Genomic DNA, 16,392 nt, shown 5'->3' with positions numbered 1-16,392 from the left:
TGTGTTGGTTGCGTATTTTGTCCTTGTAGATCCCATAGTTTTAGGAACTCTCTACAGTCTTGGGTATTCCCTTTGGTGAGATCTTCCAGGTGTAGGTTAATATCTCCTATTATGATGAGGTTGGAGGAAGAGATGCAGGTGTTCGAGATAAAGTCCATGACGTGCGTTTGGCAGTCTCGCCAGTTGCCTGGTGGTCTGTAAAATAAAACTGCGTTAAGCTGTTCTGCAGTTTTGGGTGATTGATTCTTATGGAAGCGATTTCAAGTTGTGGCATTATGGATTCAGCTATGTTTGTGATGTTGAACTCAGATCTGTATATTATGGCTATTCCTCCTCCCCTTTTTCCATTTCTTGTCCAGTGTGTAATTTTATATCCTGGTGGGCATAGTTCTAGGATTATAGGATCTTGAAGGTTATGGATCCAGGTTTCAGTGATGAAGATGAAGTCCAGGTTATCTGCAGTGATCCAGTCTGTTATATCCTCTGTCTTGGTCACTACTGATCTGGCGTTCAAGTATCCAATTTGAATTGAATGGTAAGATTCGGTTAGGGGTGTTGAAGTCTTAATTTGTATTAGTTGCCTGTTTTCCTGATGTCTAGTTTTGTTATGTCCTTTCTTCCCTTTCTGTTGGTTGTTTCCATATATATTTGTTTTTCCTTTTAGTTGATTGTTGTTCTTTTGTTCTAGTGGGTTGTATATGAATTGTCTGTAGGGTGTATGTGTTGTGGGTAGATTGGTGTTTGTGTTAGAGATAGTCCATGCGTAGTATGTTAGGGAGAGGAAGTAAATTATCATAATCAGTTTGTTGGTGTTCATGTTGGCTCTTGGTCTGAAATTAGTAATTTTAACATATTTATAAATGACCTTGAGATGGGAGTAACTAGTGAGGTAATTAAATTCGCAGATGACACAAACTTATCCAGGATCGTCTCGTCGCGGGAGGAGTGTGAAAGATTACAAGAGGACCTCGTGAGACTGAGGGATTGGGCGTCCAAATGGCAGATGAAGTTCAATGTTGACAAGTGCAAAGTGATGCACATGGGAAGGAGGAACCCGAATTACGGCTATGTCATGCAAGGTTCCGCTTTAGGAGTTACGGACCGAGAAAGGGATCTGGGAGTCATCGTGGATAGGATGTTGAAATCTTCCGTTCAATGTGCTGCGGCGGCTAAGGCGGCGAACAGAATGTTGAGTATTATTAGAAAAGGGATGGAAAACAAACATGAGGATGTTATAATGCCATTATATCGCTCCATGGTGCAACCGCACCTGGAGTATTGTGTTCAGTTCTGGTCACCTCATTTCAAAAAAGATATAAAGTAATTGGAGAAGGTGCAGAGAAGGGCGACGAAAATGATAAAAGGGATGGGACGACTACCTTATGAGGAGAGGTTAAGAAGGCTAGGACTCTTTAGCCTGGAGAAAAGGCGGCTGAGGGATGATATGATAGAGGTGTACAAAATAATGAGTGGGGTAGAGCAGACAGATGTGAAGCGTTTGTTTACGCTTTCTAACAATAATAGAACCAGGGGACACAAGATGAAATTAGAATGTGGTAGGTTTAAAACAAATTGGAGAAAGTTTTTCTTTACTCAGCGCGTGGTTAGACTCTGGAACTCACTGCCGCAGGAGGTAGTGATGGCAGCTGGCCTTGCTGAGTTTAAAGGGGGTCTGGACAGATTCCTGAAGGAAAAGTCCATTGATCGTTATTAAATTTTGGGATTTTGCCAGGTTCTTGGGGCCTGGATTGGCCGCTGTTGGAGATGGAGTGCTGGGCTTGATGGACCTTTGGTCTTTTCCCAGCGTGGCAGTGCTTATGTACTTAAAACAAAAAAAAAAAAACCTTCAGTCTGTACTGATGGGGAAAAATTTCTCACTCAGAAACTGGTCTATGACATCTTCAAGAAAATGTTAAATCATTGTTAGGATCACTAGATCTGATTTACTAGTGTGATTTTTCGCATTCTTTATCTGTTAGGAAAAAAAAGCTTAACCATAATTCAACTGCACAAATTTAGCCAAGTAAGAAAGAGACCAGATCAGGCAACCATTTCAACATTTATAAACAAGAATTCAAATATTACCAACTTCAAAGGCACAAAACAGGTTTTAAAGAGAGGAAAAAACCTCAAACTTCCATAGCCTTGCACCGCAATGTGGCTACAAGGACTATCAGATGTGGAACAGCACTTCAAAAAGGACATCCTCCTCTAAAAAAAAAAAAGGACGTCCAGGTCAGTACATCACTGATCACTGTCACAATCTGCAAACAAATATATGCTGGCGCAGCATATATTTGTTTGCAGATCTGATCCGGGTCTCTGATGAAAATTACTTCGAAACCCTGCAGTGTCTGACGAATCTGCCATCCCGGCATCGAGTATTGGCATTGAAGAGAAAATTACGATGCTTGGAAAAGTAGTAGCTGTTGGGTGGAGTGCACACACCCGACAGCACTGAGATAAGTGCGCCTTTCTGCATTACATACATGTTTCATACAATCTTTTATATAACTTGTGTATGCTCTTTATAATATTAGTTGTATTAGTATTGGATAACATTGATGCTAGACTATTAGCAGTGGACCATACCGATGCTAGACCTGAATTATATTAATACGAGTCACTATAGTTATTACATTGTTTGAGGTTGTTGAAGCTTATTATTTAGCATTGGCATCTATATGTGATAAAAATCTAGCGTTTATTACACCTCTAAGGAACAAATATGAACAAAAGTCAGCATTGTTATCTACACTTTCTAGATACAAATGCAACAAATGAATGAGAGAATAAGTGAATGAACAATGCACACAAGTGAATGTGTGAGTAATTCTCAAACATGAGGACATAGTTAGACAGCTTCTGTTTGATAATGGTAAAAAGCAATTATATATTATTTATTTATTTGTTACATTTGTATCCCACATTTTCCCACCTATTTGCAGGCTCAATGTGGCTTACATAGTACCATAAAACCGTTCGCCAAATCCGGTTGTGAACAAATACAGTAATGTTGTGGTAGAATAAGGTTCATGTATACAGACACATTAGGGAATCGTAGAGAGGAAGAGTTATTATATGTCCATTACGAGCTTTGGTTTCGTTGTGTTGCACGGTATTTGTTATGCTTGTCACTTTATTTGCATTGGGAGCACTGAAGATTGCTCACTGTTGTTTATAATAGCACATGGGAGATTTTCAATGATAGAGAAACTTATGCACCCTTTAGGAATAGCCTTTAAACCCAGGGTGGCATTCTGCTTGGGTGAATCTTTACTCTGAGAATTTCTCCTTTGCATACAAAAATTTGTATTCATTTATTTGATTTCATATGAAGTTTAATACCTATGACCTCTTAGATGTTCTAAAAGGAGAAATTAGATCTTACCTGCTAATTTGCTTTCCTTTAGTCCCTCCGGACCGGTCCAGAAACTGACTGGTGGGTTGTGCATGCCTTCCAGCAGGTGGAGACTGAGAATTCTGACTCTAGAGAGCCAATAAGAGCCCTGGCCAACTAGCCCTAGATTCAGTATCAAAGTAACAAAGCAGGAGAAGAAAGGGAGAACTCATTCTGTGCCACGTGGAAAGTAAGCAGCCACGCAATGAAAAATTATAATTCAACAAAGGCAAAATCACAACACCACCGTGCCGGAAAGCCCAAAATAAATAAACATTGTCTCTTCTTTTAAAGGTTGCTTGTTTAACAGATTAAAAAACTAGAATATTTCTTGTTAAATTGTAAGAATGAAAATCAGCAAAACAGCTCTGAACCTAAAACTAAACTGAATTAATATATATATTGTCCTGTTTCTACTGTTGGTGAGCCCTTAGGTTCCCTAAGGCCCCGAAAGACCTCAGAGGACAACCGTGCACCCCGAATCTTCACCCGCGGCGGCCGCCGTTCACCGAGGGTTGAGCCCCCAGCTGCAGGCGGCCAGCAGAACTGCTGGAACTGCGGGGTGACGGCTGGCCTGGCTGGTAGTCAGCAAGCACAGTCTCTGAATGGCAGCTAGCAAGGACGGCTAGCAATCCGTGAAGAAAGGTTAGCACAGTCTCTGAATGGCAGCTAGCAAGGGCGGCTAGCAATCCGTGAAGAAAGGTTAGCACAAGTCTCTGAATGGCAGCTAGCAAGGGCGGCTAGCAATCCGTGAAGAAAGGTTGGCACAGTCTCTGAATGGCAGCTAGCAAGGGCGGCTAGCAATCCGTGAAGAAAGGTTAGCACAGTCTCTGAATGGCAGCTAGCAAGGGCGGCTAGCAATCCGTGAAGAAAGGTTAGCACAGTCTCTGAATGGCAGCTAGCAAGGGCGGCTAGCAAAACACGCAAACCCACTGTGCCGGCTTCTGATACGAGAACCGGAAGCGCTGATGTCTGCCATCCTCGGAATTAAATCTCGCGCCTTCCCGCCCCCAACGGCGAGTCTCTCCAATCGGGTGTGGGGAGGCGGAGCTTCAGAGCCCTCCAACTCCGGAGCGGGGAAGACGTCGACCCCGTGCTCTAGCGCCGCCATCTTGGGCGGCGCTGATCTCTCCCCGGCGCTTCCCCCAGCGAAGCCGGCGGTCGACCCGGGCCGCCGACCCCCACGGCCGCGCCGTGGTCACCGACTCCCGCCCCCCGCCGGAGGAGAAGCGCAGGTAGGCGCGTGAGACGCGACATATATAGAACTCTGAGAGGCAGTGGCGCAGCTACGTGGGGCCTGAGGGGGCCTGGGCCCCCCGTAGATTTGGCCCTGGACCCCCTGCCGACGATCCTCTTGAACCCCCCCCTCCCGCCACCAACTCTCCCCCATCGTTGCCGCCCACCCCGCCGCCGCATCAGAGACCTTTTTTGCTGGCAGGGGTCCCCGAACCCCGCCAGCCGAAGAGAGTCTTTTTCAGTGCCGGAGTAGCGCATTCGTTCAACAAAGTTCCTGCAATCAGCTGTTTCGACGCCTTACGTCCTGCACCGTGCATGTAGCCCCGGGAAGACGTAAGGCGTCGAAACAGCTGAAACAAGGTATCTGATGCAGCGGCAGGGCAGGCGGCGACGGCGGGGGAGAGTTGGTGGCGGAAGGGGGTTCAAGGGGATTGTCGGCAGGCCGGCAGGGAGGTCCAATGTGGCGGCGGCGGCCAAACAGTGCCCCCCCACCTCGGGTTTTGGACCCCCTCCCGGCGAGGTCTGACTTCGCCCCTGCTGGGAGGGATCTGGACCAGTCCGGAGGGACTAAAGGAAAGCAAATTAGCAGGTAAGATCTAATTTCTCCTTCCTTAGCATCCCTCCAGACCAGTCCAGGAACTGACTGGTGGCAAGTAAAGCAGTAAATCTATGGGAGGGAACCCAGCAAACCTGCCGTGAGAACCCTTGCCCCGAAAACCACCTCTTGACGGCACTGCACATCTAATCTGTAATGCTTCGAGAAGGAATGTAAAGAAGATACTTAAGGGGGCTCACGATCACCCTTTAGCCGGCCATAAGGGTTCACAGAATACACTAAGACAGATCCTAGAGCAGTTCTATTGGCCAGGGGTACATCGGGAGGTACAGGAATATTGCCAGAAGTTAATTGACCGCTTCCCCCCGAGAGCCCTGTTGATGCCCCTTCCTATCATAAAAGAACCCATGACTAGCTTGGCCATGGACATTATTGGGCCCCTCATCAAGACTCCTAGGGGATTCCTCTATATTCTAGTTTTCTTAGACCGAGCTACTAGGTTTCCCTGGGCTATACCGTTACGGAACATAAAGGCAGGGGGAATTGCCACGGAGCTAATTAAGCTCTTTTGTGAGGTCGGTTTCCCTAAAGAGGTCCTGACAGATCAGGGCTCCAATTTTAAGTCCAGTAGCCTCCAGCAATTATGGGAGACTTTTGGGATACGTCATGCTACTACCTCCGCTTACCATCCCCAGCCTAATGGGATGGTAGAGCGGTTCAACAAAACCCTTAAAGGTATGTTGAGGAAGGGACTGAACAGACAGTATGGGGACTGGGATCAGCTCCTCCCCTTTGCCCTATATGCCTGCCGGGAGAATGTTCAGGCCTCTCTGGGGGTATCTCTCTTCGAGCTAGTTTACGGGCGGACACCCTGAGGGATCCTGGATATTATACAGGAGCAGTGGGTTGAGAGAGCTGAGGACCCCCAATCCGTCAGTACATATTTAAGAGACCTAAGGGCCAGATTGCATCGCCTATCGGCATATGCCCAGAGTAATCTGGGAAAGGCTCAGGACATTCAGAAGAAGTACTATGACTAGGGCACTAAGGCCAGACATTTCAGGGTGGGAGAGCGAGTTCTGGTAATGGTACCCTCAGACCCGCATAAATTCCTCTCACAATGGAAAGGGCCCTTCACCATAGCTGCTAAGGTAGGTCCTTGGTCGTATAGAGTTAAAAACGACAGGGGCAGGGTCCAGAGCGGAATGGGAGCCATCCGAGAGGAAGACCTGGGGCCCCAACTTACTGATCTTAAAGAAGGAGGAACCCCAGGTATAGGGTTTGACTTAGACCCCCAGCAGAGGCAGGCGGTTGAGACAATGTTGAGGGAATTCCAGGATGTGCTTAGCCCTCTTCCTGGGGAAACAAGGGTGATTACACATCATATTCATACGGAACCAGGGCGGATTAGCCGCCAGAGACCCTATAGGGTGCCAGAAGCTCGGAGGCAGGAAATTATCAGACAAGTACAGGAAATGCGGGACCTGGGCATCATTGAGGAGTCCAACAGCCCCTGGTCTAGCCCCGTAGTACTGGTACCAAAGTCTGATAGCTCCCAAAGATTTTGCATAGCCTTCAGAAGGGTCAATGCCATTTCTAGATTCGATGCTTATCCCATGCCTCGCATTGATGAGCTGTTAGACAGATTGGGGCAAACTAGGTACCTTACCATTCTAGATCTTACAAAGGGCTACTGGCAGATTCCTTTGGCAAAGGAGGCCAAGCCCAAGACAGCCTTTAGCACGCTTATAGGGCTATATCAGTTCCGAAGGATGCCGTTTGGCCTGAATGGGGCGGTGGCCTCCTGCCAGCGCTTGGCCGATTTCATCCTGAGGGGGCATTACGAGTATGCGGCCGCCTATATGGATGATATCGTGATATTTAGCCAAGACTGGGAGTCCCATTTGCTTCGGGTCGCTGCGGCATCATCAAACCCATAACAGATAAAGTACAGGGGATACAGGAGTTTTCCTTGCCCCTCAACAAGAAGCAACTCCGTAGCTTTTTGGGGCTCGTGGGGTACTATAGGCGCTTCATTCCCAGATTTGCGGAAATCTCCTGCCCCTTGACCGAGATGTTAAAGAAGGCCCAACCTAATACTCTGAGATGGGAGATGCTAGGGAGGGAAGCCTTTGATACCCTGCACCACATATTGTGTCAAGAACCGGTTTTAAGGGGGGTGGATTTCGGGAGACCCTTCCTTTTACAAACGGATGCCTCCGAGACAGGACTTGGGGCCGTCCTGTCGCAAGAATTCGGGCAGGAGGAGCATCCAGTACTGTTTTTGAGTAAGAAGTTGACCCCGGCCGAACGACGCTATTCGGTCATAGAGAAGGAATGCCTAGCGGTTAAATGGGCCATGGAGGCTTTAAAATATTACCTACAAGGGCGCCATTTTACTCTCATAACAGACCATGCCCCATTGAAGTGGCTATAACTGATGCGGGGCCAAAATGGCCGTCTGACTAGGTGGTATTTGGCCTTACAGGCTTTTTCCTTCACAGTGCAACATCGGGCAGGGAAGCTCCACGGGAATGCCGATGCCCTGTCGCGAATTGCGGACCCTCAGGAGGGCCCTCTTCAGTCCTCTGAGGGTCGCAATTTCTTGAGGGAGGGGGTGTGTGACAAGGCTACAGCCCAGTTGTACAAAATGAAGCAGCAAAACCCTGAACTACATGTCCCAGAATGCATTTCCAGTCCCAGCAGGGGGAGCCCAGGGGATAGGCAAACTAACCATATACCATCTCTGACCACAAGAGGGAGGGAGAAGGAAGAAGCCCAGTTCCCCTGGACCCGCAATCAGTATATCATGCCTCCCACCTGTAAGAGGGAAGGGGGGGGGGGTGAGAAGCAGGAGGAGGATTGGAAGGATTGGGTGGAGGAGGGGGTTAATGAGGCTGAGCAAGGGGAAGAAAGCAAAATGGAATGGGAGCTTGAGAGTCCTGAGGAGCACAGCACCTGAAGGTTTGCAAACCTACATTGTTTTAGAATTTATTTTGATTTAAACCCTACTTAAATAGGGAAGCCTGTTTTCTTTTGTGGAACCTGTTTGCCTTGGGGGGAAACCCTGAATGTTGGAAAGTTTGCTGGAGGAATTACAAACCTGTTTGAAACCTGATTATTTTGAGAAACTCTGTTGAATTTGAAAAGCTTGTTTATGAAGGAGGCCTGCCTGGTGGGAAGAGGGGAAAGCCTGCTTGGGGGCAAGTACTGTTTGTTTGCTATTGACTTTGACCAAAAAGGAGGGATTTCAAAAGGACTATTGAATCCACCTCAGGGAATGGGGCAGAGTCTTTGTGTTTAGTGGGCTGATGTACTAAGCAAGGCAGAACCGCCCTGCCGAAGAAGCCCTAACCCAGGGCTCTGGAGTGAAGTTTGGTTATTAACCTGACAAATAAAGGAATGTTTTGAAGTATCCCCTGGTGGCAGTTTTGTGAAGATCTGGCTATTCGCGGGAGGCGGTTTCCTCCCCCATACTGGAGCAGCGGGCCCGTTTACAATATATATATGTACAATTTATAACCTGGTTTTTTTTTTTGGGGGGGGGGGGGGGGTTAGTTTATAGTCCACCCCCCCCCCCCCCCCCAATGGCCATGCAGTAAAACGGTGTGGTCCACAAATCTAAAATAGAATTTTTTTGGCTTGAATGAGGTTTATCAAGCAAATTCTACTCCTGATTCAGGGCAAAAGGTTCCATTACACGACTCTTCCGTTGCACGATTCCTTAATGTGGTCCTACCACATGAACCTTATCCTACTACTACATCACCTTGTATTTGTTTACTCCGGAGTCTGCAAACACCTCTCCGGCACTATGTAAGCCACACTGAGCCTGCAAATAGGTGGGAAAATGTAGGATACAAATGTAACAAATAAAATAAATTTTAGTTTTGTTGGATCACAACTTTTTGCAGCATGTTGTTTTTAATTAGTTATGTTTTGTTGTTCTTTTTTTAACCTGGGGCCTGGGCCATATAAAAACTAATGATAGCGCTGTGTGGCGTAGATCATCATCATGTTACCATACCTGCAATTTAAAAAAAAAAAAAAGTCTTAAAAAGGTTTAGATGGCTTCTAAAACCAACATGGCATCAAGCAAAACAAAAAAAAATTTGAACATCCCAATCTAGACCTCCCCACCAGACCACACAAGACCTATAAACCCATCTACATGAAAATACTGAGATGGACCTTCCATAGAAATCTAATAAGCAACTCACATGGCAAAAACACAGACAGACATACTCACCATACACCAATCCACAGCAAATGTAGCACGAGGACCACCCCCACCCCCACCCCCAAAAAAGAAAAATATAAGTAGGGAAAGAAAAAAAGCACAATTCCTCCATACTTCAGTGCTGGGGGGGGGGGGGGGGGGGTAAGAAAGCTTCAGATCAAAGTTCTAGATGGAATTTCTAATAATAAATCCTGACTTGATCTCAAGGATCTACTCAGGCCATGCCTTTTCAATTTAGCATTCAAACGTTAATAAGATTTATTTATTTAAAACATTTAGATTCCGCTTGATCTCAGAAATTCTCAGCAGACCACAAGTTTTACATACATCAAATTTAATTCTAGAGTACAATGAAACTCTCTCTCATGCTCACATTCTGGTGTACACAGAAGTCTTGCTGCTGCGTTCTGTACCAACTGTACCTTAAGTATCCAATTCTTGGGCAATCCGACTAACAAAGCATTACAATAATCAATGGACGGTAAAACAAGAGATCACCATTTGCATAGCTTTAAAATCCAAGTAAGGTTTCAAGCCACATATCCAACAAAGCTTTTCGTGGTCAATTTCATCATGTGTTGTATTTGTGAAAAGAAATGAAGACCCGCTTGTATAAACCATCATATGGGCAGTCCAACTAACATTTCTCCTCTGTCTCTTTGTCCCACTGGGAGCCCACATTGGAGCACCGAGTCAGCACTCTTTGCTGTAGTTCTCCACTGCTTTACCCTCCCTGTGACAACTGTAATGCTCCTTTCTCGTTTTTCCTCTTTACTACTGAATTATTAGTTCTTTTCCTACTCCTCCTGTGGACATTTTTTTAACCATTGTAAACTGCTGAGATGGTACATCCCTTCAGCAGTATATCAAATAAAAATGAACATAAAGAAGAATGAGATCTTGCTTTGTTAAAAGGTATATCATATCTTCATCTACCTTCAATTCTAGATTAGGAAACTCTCCAGATTTATTAATTCATAATATTTCTCTTTTACATAGTAACATAGTAGATGACGGCAGAAAAAGACCTTCACGGTCCATCCAGTCTGCCCCACAAGATAAACTCATATGTGCCATTTTTTGTGTATACCTTACCTTGATTTGTACCTGTCCTTTTCAGGGCACAGACCATATAAGTCTGCCCAGCACCATCCCCGCCTCCCGCCACCGGCTCTGCCACCCAATCTCGGCTAAGCTCCTTAGGATCCATTCCTTAGTCATATTCACATTCCACAAGTTGTAAGCTGCTGTATGATTTGTCCCAACCCCAAATAAATTTCATCTAATACATAGGGACGTCAGTATAAATGTAGCATTCTCAACCTAACTGCCCAATGAGCTCCTCTAATGGTTGTAAAAACATATTAAATAACAAGGGGACAATGCCAATTCTTGGGGTAGTCCAATATCAAAACAATCTCCAACCTGATGGGTGTTCCATCTATCTCAATCCCAACACTTCTCCGTTCCAAAAATGATATACAGTAATCCACTTCATAACCATACCACCCAACACAACATTAATACACAGTACAAGTCTATTGTGTTGAATTAAATCAAAGGCTGCTGAAAAGTCCAAAAAGAACATCAGCACCTCACTCCTCATAGATACTTGTTTCAAAATGAAGTCTTTCACAGCAACCAGAATCAACTCTGTATTCTGACTTCTTCTAAAATCTGAGCGAGGCCCAACCTAATATAGTCTTCCAATGAACCTGACACCCAACAATTTATCTGTAAGTAAAAATCCAAGATTGTTCTAACTATAGGCCTGTGACCAATCTAATTTTGGATGTTTATCTTTGCCCTTCAAAATGGGCTTAACCAATGATCTCATCCAATCAGCCGGAATCAACCCCTCTTGTAGAAAGGAATTGATTAAAACAATCATTCACTTTAAACCAGTATCTCCCAACCTATTAATAACTGATAAAGGATAATCACCTCAAGGCAGCAGCCATGATATGATCTTTCCTGTGTTTGCACCTGAGATACTAAGTAGAGGAGTGTGGTAGCCGTGTTAGTCCACTCTTAAGGTTATCAATAGAAATCAAACAAAATAAAACATGGAAAAGAAAATAAGATGACACCTTTTTTATTGGACATAACTTAATACATTTCTTGATTAGCTTTCGAAGGTTGCCCTTCTTCATCAGATCGGAAATAAGCAAATGTGCTAGCTGACAGTGTATATAAGTGAAAACATTCAAACATTACTATAACAGTCTGACAGGGTGGGAGGATGGGGGTGGGTAGGAGGTATGCATGGGGACATCAAAGCATATCATTGATATTCTAACAGGATGGGTATGGATAGGTGAGGGGTGGGGTGATCAACAGAGACATCCAGCTTTATGGTTTATAATGGGCTAGGAACCCCAGATCCTTGTTAAGTCCTTTCTGTTGGGTGTTAAAATATTCAAATCATTCTGACTTCAAAGGTCTTACGTTCTTGTATGGTTTTAAAGTTACCTTTCAGGATTCTCACTGTGACTTCTCACCAGTGACTTCACAGTGAGAATCCTGAAAGGTAACTTTAAAACCATTATTAATTTATTTGTTGCACTTGTATCCCACATTTTCCCACCTATTTGCAGGCTCAATGTGGCCGTAACAGAGAAGAAATACAATTGGTGTTACAAAGGGGTAATCGAAGACAGGAGGGTCAGGTTATGCAGTTATACAGTGAGACATTCTGAATAAAGGAGGGTAAGGGTTGTGTTCTATTCATTATGGATTTTCGTGGTAGGCTTTGTTGAAGAGATAGGTTTTCAAGGCTTTGCGGAAGCTGTTTAGTTCGTTGATCGTTTTCAAGTGAATCGGTAGTGCATTCCACATCTTCGTGCTTACGTAGGAGAAGCTGTTCTTCAACCAACTAGTATACTACTCCTTCCTTATCAATTTCCAATATCTGGTTAGAAATATTTATTTGGACAGCTGTGATTCTTTTGCATAAAATAATCACGAACATTTCACAGAGTGGAAATTCCCTAAAATCTGAATCTTCCTTTTTTTCTTCCTAATTATCCAACACCTGAAATAACTCTTTGGAAGGACAAATAAGCTTTGCAGAAAAATGTGGGGGTTTTTTTCTCTTTCCTAATACACTTCAGGTATTTACAGGTAACTGCAAACCATCCCCTTCTATATAGCTCATATTTACATTTTACCTCTATTCAGGAAATCTTGACTGCCCCAACTTGACATTTCGCCCTTTAGATTGTAAGCTCCTTCGAGCAGGGACTGTCCTTCTTTGTTAAACTGAACAGCGCTGCGTAACCCTAGTAGCGCTCTAGAAATGTTAAGTAGTAGTAGTATTTCCTCTGTCTTCTCTCTAATTGACTTTTCATGTTCTTACACTGCAAAAAAATTCCCCTAAAGACCTATACCTCCCTTCTTTCTTCTCACTCTAAGTTCTTTCCGTGGGGTAACAATTTCCAAACTACTAACAAAATTTTTCCCCGAGTTGTAAACTCAAAGATAATCCTCTGAAACTAGATTGAACTTGGAACTCTCAATAAAACCTCTACCTATTCTCGTCTCTTGTTCATTAGGTTGTGCCCCAAAAGCACCTCAAAACCTCATTGAAAAACAAACTAAATAATGTCCAGCCAGGGAAGCATAAAACATAGGTGAAACTAAATCCTTATCCTCTGTAGGGCCAATCAACAGATCTAAATTATATCCTTTGCAATGGGTTAAAAAAACAGACAAATATGTTGGGAGTCCTAAGACATCCCAATTGGTCCAAAAAAAACTTCAGCTACTGGACATGCGGGGTCAACATGTAAATTAAAATTGCCACAAATCCAAAGATGGAATATAAATTACCAACAACCCTCCACTTATATGTTTCTTAACAGTCAACAAAATACATTCCATACAGACTACATTTGTTCCACCTAATACCTGTTTCAACACTACTGTTACCCCCACTCCCTTTTCTCCCGCTCTGCCTGGCTAGCACCTAAGCTGAAACCAGCTATTTTGTGGGTGGTTCTGATGGCAGCCGAAATTCAGCGCTTAACCACATAAGTTAACGACTGTATAAAACAGTCCTATCTTTATGCAGTTTACCTTATGTGGTTAAATGCTGAATACTGCCCTTAACAGCATATGTGTTAGCCAGCTGCATATGCCCAGACATTTAATGGTAGTGCCAGGAATAAAGCCGGTGGCAGCCAAAGAAACACTGACTGCTGCTGGCTGAATGCCCCAAAGGTCCCTTTAAGTTTGGGTAGTAATTATACTGCCACCTTGTCCCTGACAGGGCCCCACAGTCTCAGTGTAAACTAGTCTATCTTCAAGGTTAACCAAAACCAAGCTTGGCTCTGGCCTCAAGGATTAGAATGCCACAAGGTTCCAAGGTAAAACTTGGCTTACCAGAATTAAGTTTCTGCTGCTTACACATATGTGGTGAAGGCATTTGTCTTCCCCTTTCTGCCTGAGCTCAAAGGTTTATATGGTTAAACCATGCTCTCCTCCCTGCTCTGCCTTGACTGAGATATGTCCCTTTCTGCTCCGTACTGCAGGATTTAATGTGGTTCTGTGGGGCAGAGTTAAGAACCAGTGACTTCCTATACACTCCATCCCACTAGAACACACTAACTACAAATAACACACATTAAATGTGACATACTGAGAAGATTCTGCCGCTACTTGTGGATTGCCAATAAAAAGCAGATGCAGACAGCAAGGGGGGGAGAGAAGGGGTTTTGAGTGAGACACAGAAAAGGAAGGAGAAAGAAAGAGAGAAGGGAATAGGGATTGTCATGTCCCCTACCGCAACGCAAGCGGCGTCCTTGGGGTGCGCATGGTCCCATCAACATGTACACTTGACTGGCACAGCCCTGAGCCATGTGCGTGTAGTTCTTCTCTGGCTGCAGGCTCCTTGATTGCTTTGCTTCCATGCACCTGGCTCTGCTCTCTCTCTGCCTGGTTTCCCTTGCTTCTTTCCTATTGGTCTTCCGGTTCCTCCTTCCCCTGTTCCTATCCTATGGCTGTGCCCCTTCTCCCTGCTGATGTCAGATGCCAGCACTTTATCAACTGAGCTCTCCCTAGACTCCTTGCTTCGGCTTCTACTTTGGTAGGTGTTTTTTTTGTTCAGTAGTGTGCTTCTCCTCTACTTTGTTCTTCATTGCTGACTCTGCCTGTACCTGGATTACTCTCGTGTCTGCTGCCTGCCTACTGACCTTGCCTGTACCTGGATTACTCTCATGTCTGCTGCCTGCCTACTGACTCTGCCTGTACCTGGATTACTCTCTTGACCTGCTACCTGCCTACTGACCTTGCCTGTACCTGGATTACTCTCTTGACCTGCTACCTGCCTACTGACCTTGCCTGTACCTGGATTACTCTCTTGACCTGCTGCCTGCCTACTGACTCTGCCTGTACCTGGATCACTATCTTGCCTGCTGCCTGTCTGGCACCCCCGTTCATCACCCCGCTTCCTGCTCCATCTCGTAAGCCCTGCAGGCCGCCCGCACCTAGGGGCTCAACCTTTGGGAAACTGCAGCGCTCTACTTGGTACAGGAACTCACAGGTCTGACAGGGATTGAGTACAGAAGTTGTAATATGGAGAGGGAAAGTGAGTATTTTTGTCAAAATTGTCAATGTAATTAAGTACATGTATCTTTGATCTGTAGGAAGGAAAAAAAAGTTCTTGGAGAATTCAGAGAGTAAGTTTGCATGCACAAATTCCATTAAGCCCCTGGTTATTTAACCCATTAGTGCCCAATGTTCCCATATATGGGAACAAATATGGGAACTAATGGGTTAAGACAAACTTCCTGTAGTCTTGTAATACAGGATCCTTGGGCAACATACCATGTCTTCTGAAGTTCAAAGTAGTTTTAGTAAATTGTTGTACCTGAATTTTCATATTATGTACTTCTCGTTCAAATTTTCATATTAAAAAAAAAAAGATGAAACAAAATCATTTTGAAGAAAAACACCGAGCCCAAAAGTTAAAAAAATAATCCTAAACAACAAAAAAGGTGAACACCTAGAACAAAGAATTAGAGGTCATCTTAGGAGAGAGCATAAGTGTAAGAAAGACGTTACCATGGGGTTGGAATCTGCAATGAGGTCTCGCAGGGAGTCCAGAAACCCTTGGTCCTCTACCATCTGGGCATTAATATCATGCAGCTTCGCTACACAGACTGCCGCTGTCTTCCGCACATAGGGGTCTTCATCCTTCAGACATTTGCGCAGTGGCTCACAAAGGTACTCTGTGATTTTATCCACACGAATGCAGCCCATCGTGCGCACAGCTAGAGCCCTGATCAGAGGGTTTGGGTCTTCACAATCCTGCCAATAAACAATTCTAGTTTACAATGTACGTCAATCTACGCTATGTCTACCCTTCTTGATGCCCCAAGGAATAGAAACTTTGTGACAACACAGATGCATTCAGACACGGGAATCCATTTCCCCCCAACTAAACTAACAATGCAACAAGCCACTCCCTGGCACTGATCTAACTGGATGAACCCCCCACCCCAGCCCACATTCCAAATACACAATATACATTTGACCCCAATCCACAAATCAATCAGATGAAAGGAATTGGCTTTATATGGAATCATTTCAATAAAGCTACACCCCCCAAACATGCTTTATAAAGACTCAAAAGAAGTGCAAGTTTCAGAGATTGGGAACAAAGATGATGTTCATGAAAGACAGATATAAAGGTAACAAATTTAAAGTTGCACATAACTTCAAGCAGCTTCCACACAGCTCCACATTGTGACTGTATCCAAGTTAGCTGCTCCAGCTTTTATACTTCTCTGTCATGAAGACCAGATTACATCAGCACCAGTGGTGTAGCCAGCAATTAATTGGGAAAGGGGGACAATGTTTAATATGGATGGGAACTAGGCTCTTCCTGGTTCCCCAACAAAATTAAACATACTTTAGCTGGTGGGGCTCTCCAAGCCCTGACAGATGAAGAAATGCAGC

General features: G+C 44.6%; 1 protein-coding gene across 2 annotated transcripts in view; it reads right to left on the bottom strand.

Annotated features, from left to right (window-relative positions):
• Positions 1 to 16,392, bottom strand: part of AP2B1 (adaptor related protein complex 2 subunit beta 1) — a 383,465-nt gene that overhangs the window by 300,959 nt on the left and 66,114 nt on the right. For both annotated transcript variants that reach the window (XM_030222393.1, XM_030222392.1), the window contains one exon: positions 15,496 to 15,741. In XM_030222393.1, the coding sequence (XP_030078253.1) occupies positions 15,496 to 15,741 (246 nt within the window). The remainder of the gene's footprint in view (positions 1 to 15,495; positions 15,742 to 16,392) is intronic.

Source organism: Microcaecilia unicolor, chromosome 13 (genome assembly GCF_901765095.1).
Source record: "Microcaecilia unicolor chromosome 13, aMicUni1.1, whole genome shotgun sequence".
Lineage (NCBI taxonomy): Eukaryota > Metazoa > Chordata > Amphibia > Gymnophiona > Siphonopidae > Microcaecilia > Microcaecilia unicolor.
Note: the sequence above shows the minus strand (reverse complement) of the source record. Positions and strands in the feature narration are given on the sequence as shown.